This window comes from Carcharodon carcharias, chromosome 3 (genome assembly GCF_017639515.1).
Source record: "Carcharodon carcharias isolate sCarCar2 chromosome 3, sCarCar2.pri, whole genome shotgun sequence".
Classification (NCBI taxonomy): Eukaryota; Metazoa; Chordata; class Chondrichthyes; order Lamniformes; family Lamnidae; genus Carcharodon; species Carcharodon carcharias.
The window spans coordinates 227,277,747-227,292,167 of record NC_054469.1 but is presented as its reverse complement, the minus strand read 5'-3'; the positions used below and the strand labels follow the sequence as shown (position 1 = coordinate 227,292,167).

Genomic DNA, 14,421 nt, shown 5'->3' with positions numbered 1-14,421 from the left:
CTCTCTATCTCTCCGCCCCCCACACACACACCTTAAACCAGCTTATATTTCAACTCTTTCTTGGACTTGAACTCAAGTTCTGTTGAAGGGTCATGAGGACTCGAAACGTCAACTCTTTTCTTCTCCGCCGATGCTGTCAGACCTGCTGAGTTTTTCCAGGTAATTCTGTTTTTGTTTTGGATTTCCAGCATCCGCAGTTTTTTTGTTTTTATCCCAGTATATGACCCCCAATCCCATGTGCCCTAATTTTGTTTACTAACCTCCAGTGTGGAACCTTATCAGAACCCTTCTGAAAATCCAAAATACACCACACCCACATCCTTTATCAATGCTACAAGTAACATCCTCAAAACCCCAACAGGTTTGTCATATATGATTTCCCTTTCATAAATCCATATTGTCTCTGCCCAATCATATCATTATTTTCCAAGTGTCCAGTTATCACATCCTTCACAATAAATGCTAATATTTTCCCTACTACTGACGTCAAACTAACAGGTCTGTAGTTCTTTTATGTCTCACCCTCCCTTCTTAAATAGTGGGATTACTTTTGCTACTTTCCAGTCTGCAGGAACCTTTACAAAATCTATAGAATTTCAAAAGATAACTACCAATGCATCCATTAGCTCTATAGCTACCTCCTTAAACACTAGGATGTAGCTCATCACGTCCAGGGGTTTTATCAAACTTCAGAGGCAGCCAAGTTAAAATGTCCACCTTTGTTCGCAGAGGTATCGTCCCGGTTCTGCAGATCAGTATGATGCCCCCCTCATCCCCCTACCCCTGCACACACCAAACCCACCCCCCCCCCCCCACCTTTACCATCCATCAAAATTGTGGAAGTTCCCAAATGATCACATCTGCATTGAAGCTGGCAACATTAGGGCATCAGTGTACAGGGTCTTGACTCACCCGCTTTGCCAGTGCTGGAAATGGGAGTGGGAATCTGAGATCTGAGCCCCAGCCATTATTTTTAAATCCCACATGACGCACTTCAGCTCCACGTCAGGACCCTTCGTGTCCTCCTCCGGAAAGTCCTCCGAGATAATATCCAGGGAATCACTAAGCTCGCCATTCACCGCCTCGCTCGACATGGAGGCGTTAAACGCATCTCTGGCCTCATTTACGAGGAAGCTCGCAGGGTTCTCGAGGTCTTCTTGGAAAATATTATCCTGGACTCGGTCACCTACATGGAACACACTAAACGCAAGACTGTTACCGCCATGGATGTGGTCTATACACTGAAACGCCAAGGGCGAACTCTGTATGGGTTCGGTGGTTGAGAACTGTTAACAAAAACATCTCACAACTTGCTTTCCCAACTGTTTTTGTATCATCAGGAAATTTGGCTACAACATATTCTGTCCCTTTATCCAAGTTATTAATATAGATTATAAATGGTTGAGACCCCATCATTGATCCCTGTGGCACCATTAGTTACAGTTTGCCAACCTGCAAGTGATTCATTTATCCCAACCCTCTTTCATGTTAGTTAGCCAATCCTTTATCCATGCTAATAGTATAATTGTAGTAGCTGGATGTAAGGACAAGGTCAATTGCAGATCTCGCTGAGGAAGTCGGTTAGCTTATCTAACATGGCCCTGCACATCAAGCAAAGATCAATTCAAGTGGTAATATGCAAAGTCAAAATCAATTTAGGATCTGAAAAAGAAAGTGTATGGTTTGGGTTTATGGGAAATAAGTTAGGATTTTCCATGGATTACTTAAACTTAACATTTGTATTCGGTAATGAATAAAGGTTTTGCTTTTCACATCATAGGCTAAACTGGAGAGGCTTATTGCTGCATCCTTTCTGGGGAGGAGCCTTTGCTAGATGTGAAAAATCCTTCAATGAAGAAGACAACAGTTGCAGCTTGAGGTCAGTAGCAAAAGAAGGTGGTTGACTTAACATTGAGTTGTCTCCCAAAACACCATCATTGTATGTTTACATAGCTATTTTCTATCTGACACTTTTTTTCACGATTTCCAAAAAATGTTTTTGCTGCTTTTTGAATTCATGGCCCAACATTATGTTATGGATTTAAATTAATTGGTGTCAACCAGTTTGTTAATGTTTTATTTACCATATAAAGATTGCATACCTTGTAACTGAGTGTTTTTGCTTCCCATGAACTTGTATATAAAACCAATGTTTAAATTTGCAGGCAGGGCAAACTGGGTATCAGGAAATTTTTTGATGCCCCCGCGAATGTTACCCTAACATTTCTGGGTGATAAGCTTCCTGATCCTTCACTATCTCTGAGAATACAAAGGTGGCCACTTCAATATAAATTCAAAATGTTGGAAATACTCAAAAAATTCAGGAAGGTTGGCAACCATGTCCCACACATCTATCAGGAGCTGAAGGGTGGAAATTTATATGCCATTTCCCCTTTCAATGAAAAATGACAATGTCAAAAAAAAATTCAGAAGGGCGGTAGTTGGGGGTGGGGTGGGGGTGGGAGATGGAAAGTTTAACAATTGTTTTCAATCATTTCAGTCCCAAGACAACCTGTCAATTCCCTCATGATTGGGCTGGACATAGAAAAAAATGAATTGAAAGCTGGGGGGTGGGGAGACAAATGAAAAAAGGAATTGATTGGAATACCTAAATGATGGCAAGTACTTACCTAGGATGGTTACTGCTGCAGCCAAGATACTGCCACAATGCTCTCACAATCCAGCGCAACCTACCCTGTTAACCACCCCCGCTCATGTCTATTGGCTTGTATGCCTGCCTGCCAAAGTTCCAACTACTGTCACTGTTGCATTGTCACTGCTTATTCACCATATGACTTACTTTCGCCCAGGTTGCATGCAACAGTGCCTGGAAGATCTATCCATCATGCCAAGGAACTCCTGGACAATCCAGGAGGGTTGGCAAATATGCTGTTTTTGTCGCTCACCACATTATGCCATTGGGTTGAAAAGCATGTAAAATTTGTTGAGAGCTAAAAGAAGCTATTGGAGAGTGGAAGTAGGGTTATGAATAAGTTTCCTGTTTCCACCGAACTCTGTATTCTCACTAAATTGCTATTGCCACGCACTTTATATGCACTTGCTAGGATTATGTTATCATAGGCTGTTCTGCCAAGAGAACTTGAGAATTGGGCTTTCCAGGTCCTATAAGGTAACATAAAGACATCATCATTTGTGTAAAACTGTTGCAATATTATTGGTCTGGGAAGACAGCTCTGAAACAATTATTTAATAACTTTTCTGCATTTGGGGATTTTAAAATTCAAAATGAATGTGATGCACAAGTACACGATTTCACAAAGAAGCAACTTGCACACCTTTTTAAGGCATTAACTTAAATATCACATTTTACTTCAATTTTGCATTTTGAGCTCTAAACTTAACTTGAAGTTTTCTTCCAATTCTACCTGATCTAATTTAAAGAATGGGATGATACTTGGATCTGATATTTATTGTAACCTTGATTTTCTAGCCTTTGTGCTGCATAAATGAGGTATTGTGATAAACTTAAGGATTTTTAGTAAAAGGTGTGATTTTAAATCTTAAGTATTTTTTATTCATTCATGGGATGTGGGCTTCACTGGCTAGGCCAGCGTTTATTGCCCATCCCTAATTGCCCTTAAAAAGGTGGTGATGTGCTGCCTTCTTGAACTGCTGCAGTCCCTGTGGTGTAGGTACACCCACAGTGCTGTTAGGGAGGGACATCCAGGATTTTGACCCAGCGACAGTGAAGGAGCGACGATACTGGGCAGCAATTTCTGGCTGGCGAGCTGGGGTCTGGCCCGCTCGCTGACACATAAAATGACGTGGGGTGTGTGTCCCGTCGTCAGCCCACGTCGTTTAGATTCTCAGCTCATCAGGCTGAACCGTCAGCGGCCACTTAAGGCCTTTAAAAAAGTAATTTGCCTAATTAATGGGCCTGCCCATCCAACCTTACAGTTGGCAGGCAGGTGAAGAGCCCAGGCGGCCTTCCGACAAAGCATGAAACTTCATCCATGTGCGGGATGAGGTTTGATGAGGGATTTAAAATGTTCGGAAAATTTTTAAATAGAAGTAATGGACATGTCCCAGCACATGTGACAGTGTCACATGAGGGGACATGTCAGGAATATTTTTTTCTGCCTTTAATAATGTTTTCACACTTGAGCTAATTTTCCTGAGGCAGCCCTTTGCCTCAGGGAGATCTGCGCGTTCTTTCCCGCGCATGTGTGAAAGAGGACACTCCTGGCTCAGGGAATCCCCCCTGCCCGCACAAGGAGCGCATAGCGCTTTCGGGCGTACTTCATGCTGGGCGGGCCTTAAATGGCCCACCCACATAAAATGGCAGTGCGCCCCCAATTGGGGGCACTGATTGAGAACCCCCCCCCTGCACACACACACACACACACACACACACACACACACACACACACACACACACACACACACACACACACACACACACACACACCACACACACACACACCCCACCCCGGGGGAAAATGCTGCCCATAGTTCCAAGTCAGGATAGTGTGTGGCTTGGAGGGGAACTTGCAAGTAGTGGTGTTCCCATGCGTCTGCTGCCCTTGTCCTTCCAGATGGTAGCGGTCACATGTTTGGAACGTGTTGTCTAAGGAGGCTTGATGAGTTCCTGCAGTGCATCTTGCAGATGGTACACAAATTTTTGGTATATCACAATGAAATGTAACATAAAAATCTTTGCTAAGCTTTTTCAAATTGATTTTCTTTATGTTCTTTTGTATTTTATTGGCTTTGAAAGTGACTTTTCTAGTATCAGAAATGAAATAAACTCAGTAACACTCTAATACATGGACCAAATTTCGCTGGAACAGTAACAGCAAGTTCATGGTGTATGCCATTATTTATGGGTAAGATACCCAGCAATTTGTGACAAGGAAGAGAGGTGGCATGAGATGTGAATTGGCACAAGTTGCTGGGTGATTTGTGCCACTTCACCAGTAGTCTCGCAAAAACACAATCTCACCTTTGAGCTCCCCATGAGCGTCAAGGAATTGCTGGATTTGCACCATTATTGTGAATTAAATGCTGCAGAAATTTGGTATTGCTGTTTCATGACATAAGGACCATGTTAATGTTGTAACTTATGGTCCTGAGATGCCACTGGACTTGGAGGCCTAGAAGGGGAACAGTTGAAACCTGGAAGTCTCACTCCTGTAGTTAGCAAACTGTTCTCAGAGGCTTCTAAAAAGTCATTACTTTTTCTTTCTGTCTCTTGTTTTCTCTTAATCCAATCTTTCTTTCACTTTCTTGCTGTATCTAGTTTGACTCCAATCCACCCTATTCCCTTCTTTGTTTGTCCTTTTTCTTCTTCTAGCCTTATTTATCATTATTTAAGGAGATAAACTAATGATGCTCTCATTCCCCAAAATCCCCAGATGCGTCATTGACCTCACTGTGCCATTATTAATTTTCAGTTCCAACAATTTGCAATGCAAAAATAATTGGAGCTGGAAGGTGAGGAAAAGAATGTAACTCATAGCTCTCACCGCTAGGTGCCCTACTCTCACAAATTCTGGGCCAGTGTTAATTCTCTGTGCAAAATCTGCTTGCCCAAAGAAATTGAGCTGATCAGTCAGAGTGCTTTAATTCATCCTTTGTATGCTCGAGTTCACACATTTCAGGGCTAGACAAATTTGTTGCTGAGCCAACTGGCATATAGCAGAGAACAATGGATTCAAGGAAGTGTGTATGAATGGCTTTCTTTCTGAAGCTTTTTCAATTAATTACCATTCTGCGGATGACAGGCTTATGACTCCTGGAATAATGTCTAGACCATAGCAGTTTTTGTATTATTGACAGCAGTTCCGTAATAATCTCCTTATTCTCCTATTAGCAGTTGTCAATAATTATGGCACATAACCAGTCACTTTAAAAGCAATCCTTTATACACACAAAATGATAATGCTTTCTTGACATTTAAGATGACACAACAATCTGAGCTTCGTAGTTTATGATCTGAATAATTTTCTGTCTGTATTTTGTACTGCCTTAATATGGCCCGGATCTTCCGTGAAGCGGCAATCACAGCTCCTGCCATAATTTTCTGTGCCCCTACACAGCTCCATGTTTCTGGTTGGGTTTTCCTGGCCCACCTTCCCCAAAAATGCAGAGCATACAGTCCATCGGAGAACTCCGTTGCCATAGAGTAGTGTCAGGGGGAAGACTGGACATGCCCCCTTTTTATGGAACTAGCTGCTACAAGGTAAGTTTAACTGACCAATATGAATGTTAATGAATGGATGAATGTTACTGAATGGGCAGGGTGGTAGGTTGGGTAGGGAGGCAAGGTAGCAGTTGGATGGGGTGGTGAGTGAATTGGGTACCATGTGGGTAGGAGGCTGAGATGGGTAGCTGGGTCAAGAGTAGTTGGATCAGGTTGGGAATGGTAGTCAGGTCAGGGGCTAGTCAGGTCAGGTCAGTGGGTAGTTGAGTGATGGGGGGGTAGTCAGGTCTGGAGGGGTAGTAGGGTGGTCGGAGGTTAGTGTGGTTTGGAAGGGTAACTGGGTCAGGAGATACTCGGGGTATTGGGGGGGATAGAGTGTTGAGTGGGGAGTCGGGAGTGGGGGTGGGGATAGTCACTATGAGTGATTGGGGCGGGGGGTCAGTTCTGTAGTTACCCAGAAGTTAGAGTAGGATATTTCTGTCTAACATTACCTGGGTAACTATCCAGGTAAGTACATCAAAACTGTCCGAAGCCTCCAACTCCATTTCAGAGTTGGAGATATTTGCCAATGATCCCAGGGAGCTGGAGAATTGTCCATCAGAAATTCAAACTTTCCAGGCAATTCCTGCAGCGGTGAGTGCATTGGCACTTCCACGGGGCTCTGACGCACATTCTTGGGTCATAAAGCCAGTCTCTGGCAGTCCAGAGATTGGAAGATCTAGGTCAATACGTCAGTGAATTAACTAACTGATCTAATCACAATCCACAGATTCCCTCTGAAAGTCCATTAATGTGGACACAGCAGCTGAGAATGAGTTTGAGTCTGGCTGCGGAAACTTAGAAAATAGGAGCAAGAGTAGTTATTCAGCCCTTCGAGCCTGCTCTGCCATTCAATATGATCATGGCTGATCCTCCTTTATCAACGTCATACTCCCGCCCTCTCCCCATACACCTTGATGCCTTTAGAGTCCAGAAATCTATCTATTTCCTTCTTAAATATATTCAATGACATGGCCTACGCAGCCTTCTGTGGTAGGGAATTCCATAGGTTCACCATCCTCTGAGTGAAGAAATTTCTCCTCATCTCAGCCATAAATGGCCTATTCTGTATTCTAGACTGTGACCCCTTGTTGTAGATGCCGCCGCACCCTCCACCCCCCACCAGAGGAAACATTATCCCTGCCTCCCATCTGTCCATCCTTGTCAGAATTTTATGTTTCAAAGAGGTCTCCTCTCATTCTTCTAAACTGCAGTGAATATACGCCTAATCAGCTCAATTTCCCCTCATATGACAATCTTGCCACCCCAGGAATCAACCTTGTTAACCTTCGCTGCACTCCATCTATGGCAAGTATATTCCTTCTTAGGTAAAGAGACCAAACTGCACACAATATTCAAGGTGTGGTCTCATCAAGGCCCTGTACAGCTTGCTCATATATTCAAGTCTTCTTTCAATGAAAGCCAACATAATATTTGCCTTCTTAATTGCTTGCTGTACCTGCATGCTTGCTTTCAATGATTGGTGTACAAGGACACCCAAGTCCCCTTGTACATCAACATTTCCCAACCTATCACCATTTAAATAGTACTCTGCCATCCTGTTTTTCTTATGGAAGTGGATAACTTCACACTTATCCACGTTATAGAGGAGCGAATCTGTGGAATTCTCTACCGCAGAGGGCTGTAGAGGCTGGGATGTTAACTATACCCAAGGCTGAGATAGACAGATTTTTAATCAGTAAGGAAACAAGGGTTATGGAGAAAAGGCAGGAAAGTGGATGTGAGGATTATCAGATCAGCCATGATCTCACTGAATGGCGGACCAGACTCGATGGACCGAATACCCTACTTCTGCTCCCATGTCGTATGGTCTTATACTGCATCTGCCTTGTATTTGCCCACTCGCTCAACCTGTCTAAATCGCCTTGAAGCCTCTTAACACCCTCTCGTCGCTCACATTCCCACCAAGTTTCGTATCGTCAGCAAACTTGGAAATATTACATTTGGTTCCTTCATCCAAATCACTAGTCACAGCTTGCCACTCCAAAAAAGACCTATTTATTCTTACTCTGTTTTCTGTCTGCTAACCAGTTCTCAATCCATGCCCATATATTACCCCCTATCCCATGTGCTTTAATTTTACACACTAACTTCTTATCTGGGGCTTTATCAAAAGCTTTCTGAAAATCCAGATGCACCATATCCACTGGCTCTCCCTTATCTATTTTGATAGTTATGCCCTCAAAAATCTCCAGTAGATTTGTCATAAATGCATGTTGACTTTGCTTAATCCTGTTGATATTTTCTAAGTGTGCTGTTATCACACCCTTTATAATAGACTTCAGCATTTTCCCTAATACTGATGTATTGACCCAGATCTTCCAATCTCTGGATTGTCAGAGACTGGCTTTATGACCCAAGAATGCACATCCGGGCCCCATGGAAGTGCCAATGCACTCACCACTGCAGGAATTGCCTGGACAGTTTGAATTTCTGACGGACAATTCTCCAGCTCCCTGGGACCATTGGCAAATATCTCCAACTCTGAATTAGAGTCAGAGACTTCAGACAATTCTGATGTACTTACCTGGATAGTTACCCAGGAAATGTTAGACAGAAAAATCCTACTCTAACTTCTGGGTAATTACTGACCCCCCCGACCCAATCACTCATACTGACTATTCTCACCCCCCCACTCAACACCCTATCTATCTTCCCAATACCCCGAGTATCTTCTGACCAGGTTACCCTTCCCAACCACGCTAACCCAGACCACCTAACTACCCCTCCTGACCCAACTACTCCACCGACCCCCTGCAACTTGACCCGACTACCCTTCCAAGCCACACATTCCGACCACCCTATTATTCCTCCAGACCTGACTACACCGCCCCCCCCACTCCGAATAATCACTCAACTCAGCCACGCATTCATCTGGTCCACTCTCCTATTCCTGATCTTGCTAGCACGTGGCACTGGGAGTAATCCTGAGATTACTACCTTTGAGGTCCTGCTTTTTAATTTATTTCCTAGCTCCGTAAATTCTGTCTTCAGGACCTCATCCCTTTTTTAACCTGTGTGGTTGGTACTGATATGGACCACAACCTTTGGCTGATCGTCCTTCCCCTTGAGAATGTCCTACAGCCGCTCAGTGACATCTTTGACCCTGGCACCAGGGAGGCAACATACCATCCTGGTGTCATGTCTGCGGCTGCAGAAACATCTGTTTCTTCCCCTTATGATAGAATCCCCTTTCACTATTGCTCTCCTGCTCTTTTTCCCACTCCCCTGTGCAGCTGAGCTACTCGTGGTGCCACGGACTTGGTTCTTGTTGCATTCCCGCGAAACCACCTCCCCCAGCAGTATCCAAAATGGAAAAGCTGTTGGAGAGGGAGATGGACCTGGGGTCTGGTGGTCACCCATTCTTTTTCTGCCTGTGCACTCTTTACCTTTGGTGTGACTGCCTCACTGTACATGCTATCCATGAAGATCTCATCTTTGTTCCACAGTGACTCCAGGCGCAGCTCCAGCTCCAAAACATGGATTTTGAGTGGCTGCAGCTGGAGACACTTCCTGTACACATAGTCACCCTGGACACTGGAAGTGTCCCTGACTTCCCACATTGCACAGGAGGAGCATTCCACTCATCTAAGCTGCCCTGCCATGAATTGCCCTTAAATTACTCCCTTTACTTTTACTTCCTCTAGCTTAGAGAATATTAAGGACAGAAGAAATACTTACCAGGTCCTACTTACTAAGGCCGCTGCTCTTCTTACTGAGGAAAGGTAGAAAATGAAAGGATCGCCTCCTTCCCTCTTCCCCAAACTCCCATCTCACTAAACTCTAACTGAAGCACTCTAATGCAGCCCAAAGCAGTGCTCCAGTGCAGACAAAAACAGCATTGTAGATGGCTTGCTTTTATGCTGTCTGAAGCTAGCTTCTGAAAACCTGTTTAAGCCAGTTAACTAATTTACTAGCTTCAGCTACAAGCAGAACCTGTATGACCCCTATTTTAAAGCTGGACTAAAAATCTCCTCCTCCTAACCCAAAAAGCAACTTTTAGTGAGTTGCTAAATTAAAGAAAGACTAGACTCTATATAGAAATTAACCCTTTAAAGTCCCTCTGTCACCAAACTCCAACTGAAGCACTCTAATACAGCCCAGAGCAGCACTCCAGTGCAGGCACAATTGTGAACATCTTCCCACTTTGCAGGCTCTGTGTATAAAATGTTAATGCTTCTGTTATGGTTTGGCACTTACACATGATGTTCGGGTTCTCAAAAATCAATGAAATTAGTGTTTGTATCTTAATCTTCACACTTGTCAGTATGGCTAGCAATTTTGCAGAGCATAAGAATGGGTACAGTTGCCTCCATCTGATAGCACAGAAGTGTGTTGGAGCTTTGTTTCTTCATGGATAATATTGGTACTGAAATTGAGAAATGCCCTGGTAAGCTATGGTGATTATGGGTTCCTGGATTCATTGTATCTTCACCTTCCCCCATGCCTGACACCATTTTTCTTTGTACTGTATTTTCTCTGATCTTAATTGAACCAGATGGTTCATTCTAGATACTCGGATCTCTTAACATAGGGTGCTGATTATGACCTCTTGTTTAAAGTATTCAAAGTAGAAGGTTTAAATTCCTTTTGGACTACATGTAAATATTACAGAAACAAGAACATTGTAAGGCCATCTGGTAATTAATGGCAGATTCCATGTCTGTTTTTATCAGAAAGCTGACTTCAGATTTTTTTTCTTTACACTGCTTTTGTGTTTTGGGCACTGCTTTATGTTCAAAACAAGAATTCTATCAAATTTCATCAGAAATCTCTTTCCCATAAAGGTCAGTTTAAAGCTGAAATGATTTATTTCTGATCTTAAACTGACATTCTTTCTAAATGTAACCATGATGGGGGTTCATAAGTTTAAATGAAAACCAAATTGTAACAAATATGAAGCGGTTTTATGTTGTTTTAGTTTTGCAGCTGTCCCTTTTAATTCAGGCATCGGTGGTAAGAAGTTTAAAAAAATAACTAACAAGTCACAGTCCTGTTCCAAGCTTGACTTGAAGCAAATGTTTCAATTTTCTTCAGTTCTCGGCAAAGTTTAAGGACGAAGCCAAAATACTTCCAAATAAATATAGATTATGCGATTTGTTTAGCTATGTGTCGGACAGCCAGATATTCAAATCCAGGAAGTCTTGTAGCTGTTCCGGGAACATATGAGCTGTAACTGCTTGAGTACCAGTTTGACACTTTGAAGAAATCTAGTTCACAGTAGTGCAGCTTTCACGGGGCTGAGGATGATGAGAAAGGAAACACTGTATATACAAGTTATCAGTAGCCAGATAGATGTATTTCTAAACTCATTTAAATATGGTGCATATAATATTTGAAAGTCTAAAAGCTATGTCAACTAGCAACCCAGAGATTGAGAATTCAAATCCCATCTTGCTGAATTACATTCAAGAAATCTGGGAGAAGAAATGCTAATAAAAGCCTTTGTAAAAATCCATCTCATTCAATAATATTCTCCATTCATGTCTATGCTGCATAGTTGATGTCAATAACTTCCTTCATAACTAATAGCTTACAATTCTATTTCATAAAGGACAAGGTTTCAGAGCACAGAATGTACTCTGGGTGGGGGACTTCAATGTCCGTCACCAAGGTTGGCTCGGTGATACCACCACTGACCTAGCTGACTGAGTCCTGAAGGACTTGACTGCCGCAGTTGATTTCTAGCATGTACTGAGAGAACCTAAAGAGACCTAGTCACGGCTTCACCTGAATGACACGCTCCAACATAAAAAACAAATACTGCAGATGCTGGAAATCTGAAATAAAAAGAGAAAGTGTTGGAAATACTTAGCAGGTCAGGCAGCATCAAGGGAGAGATACAGAGTTAACAGGCTGGATTTTATACTTCCCTGCCGACGGGTTTGAAGGCAGTGGGGGGCTTGTTAAATCCGGTGAGTGGCCTGCCCACTTTCTACCCATCCGTCCTGCCACTATCAAATTATACTAGCGACGGGGGTCAGGTTGGGCCCGCCAATGGACCAGTTGAGGCTTTTAAGTGGCCAAATAAGGGCATCATCTCACTGCTGCTAAGATTTAACTGTCAGCGGGAAATGCCCAAGCCAAGGGGCCAGCCCAGCAGGGGCTGGTGTTGGGCAGGTGGGAGAGGTTTCTCCTTAACAGGCCCCCTGACTGAGGGTCCCCCAAAGATCTAAACCCACCCCAGATTGCCCTTGCTCTCAAGGCCTCTCAGACTCCAGTCCTCTCGCCACGACCCTCCCTGCCCCATCATGACCTGCCAGTTTGACACCCAATGAAGCCCCCGCCAAACACTTAGTCAACACTGGATTGGGATTTGGGTATTAAATGGCTGCGGTACAGAGGCGTTCCCTTTGGTGGGCATGGATTTAGGCACCTCATATAATTTAGTCCAACATTTCAGGTTGAAGATTCTTCCTCAGAACATTCTCCATGTTATGTGACACTACTATCATGCTAAGTGGGATATACAAAGAACAGAACAAGTAGCTCAAACTGGCCATGCAGTGCTGGTCTCATTGACAGCAGCAGAATAGTATAGCAGCAAAATTTGCAACCTTCTGGTGTGACATGTTCCTTACTCCTTCATCACCATCAAGCCAAGTCAAACCTGGTTCAATGAGTGTGGAAGAGCATGCCAAAAGTAGGAGTGGCATTCCTGACCATGAGGAAGCAATGTGGTATATACATGTTATATGATGAAAGCAGCATGCTGAGCAATCCCATAATCAGGTCATAGCTCTTCAAGCACGCCACATCCAATAAATGGTGTTTTTTTTATTCATCTGAGGGATGTGGACATTGCTGGCTATGCTAGCATTTTTTGTCCATTCCTAATTGCCCTTGAGAAGGTGGTGGTGAGCTGCCTTCTTCAACCACTGCAGTCCATGTGGTGTAGGTAAACCCACATTGCTGTTAGGGAGGGAGTTCCAGGATTGAAGGATGCTGGGTTTCACTCCTTTTAGACATTTTAGTGTTTGATACAATTGAATGGCTTGCTAGGCCATTTCAGAGGGCAGTTAAGAGTCAATCACATTGCTGTGGGTCTGGAATCACATGTAGGCCAGACCAGGTAAGGATGGCCTGCATTTGAACCAGATGGGGCTTTATGACAACGACAATGGTTTCATGGTCATCATTAGACTTTTAATTCCATATTTTTATTGAATTCAAATCCCACCATCTGCCGTGTTGTGATTCGAAAACAGGTCTCCAGAGCATTACCCTGGGTCTTTGGATTACTAGTCCAGTGACAATACAATTACGCCACTTCCTCCCCTCAGTTAAGCAACTAATGGGAGGAGAAGGCTCATGAAAATATCCCTTCTCAGCGATGGCGAAGCCCAGTACACAAGAACATATGAAACTAGGGACTGGGGTCAACCATTCGGCCCCTTGAACCTGCTCTGCCATTTGATAATATCATGGCTGACCTGATTGTGGCCTCAACTGTATTTTCCTGCCCACCCCCTTTACCCTTTGACTCCCTTGTCTATCAAGAATCTAATTCAGCCTTAAAAATATTCAGTGACCCAGCCTCCACTGCTGTCTGGAAAAGAGAATTCCACAGACTAACAACCCTTTGAGAGAAAAAAAATTCCCCTAATCTCTCTCTTAAACGGGAGACCCTTTATATTTAAACTGTGTCCCGCAGTTCTAGTCTTTCCTATGAGGGGAAACATCCTCTTGACATCCACCCTGTCAAGTCCCCTCAGGATTTTATATGTTTTAATAAGAGTGCAAAAGACAAGGTTGAAGTGGTGGTAACCGTCTTTAGCCAGAAGTGCCAAATAAACAACATTTCTTAGCCCCCCTCTTAATTTCTCACCTTCACATCTGACAATCAGTTGATTGATTGATCTCCCCATGACATCAAGAAATGGCTGAGTGCACTAGAACAGCAAAGAGTACTGAAGCTGACAACATTCCACCTGTAATGCTGAAGACCTGTACTCCAGAACTAGCCACAGCCCTTTCAAAACAATTCCGGTACAACATTACGACATTAGCATCCATCCAACATCCTGAAAAATTGTCCAGGTATGTCCTGTGCATAAAAGACAGGAAAAATTCAACACAACTAAGTGCCACCCAATCCGTCTTTGCTAATCATCACTAAATTGATGGAAGAATTTGCCAACCGTGTTATCAAGCGGCATTTTACTAATAAGTTGCTCACCAATGCACAGTTTGACCTC

General features: G+C 43.3%; 1 protein-coding gene across 5 annotated transcripts in view; it reads left to right on the top strand.

Annotated features, from left to right (window-relative positions):
• ulk4 (unc-51 like kinase 4) overlaps positions 1–14,421 on the top strand; it is a 425,974-nt gene that overhangs the window by 31,679 nt on the left and 379,874 nt on the right. For all 5 annotated transcript variants that reach the window (XM_041184964.1, XM_041184966.1, XM_041184965.1 and 2 more), the window contains exon 9: positions 1,781–1,879. In XM_041184964.1, the coding sequence (XP_041040898.1) occupies positions 1,781–1,879 (99 nt within the window). The remainder of the gene's footprint in view (positions 1–1,780; positions 1,880–14,421) is intronic.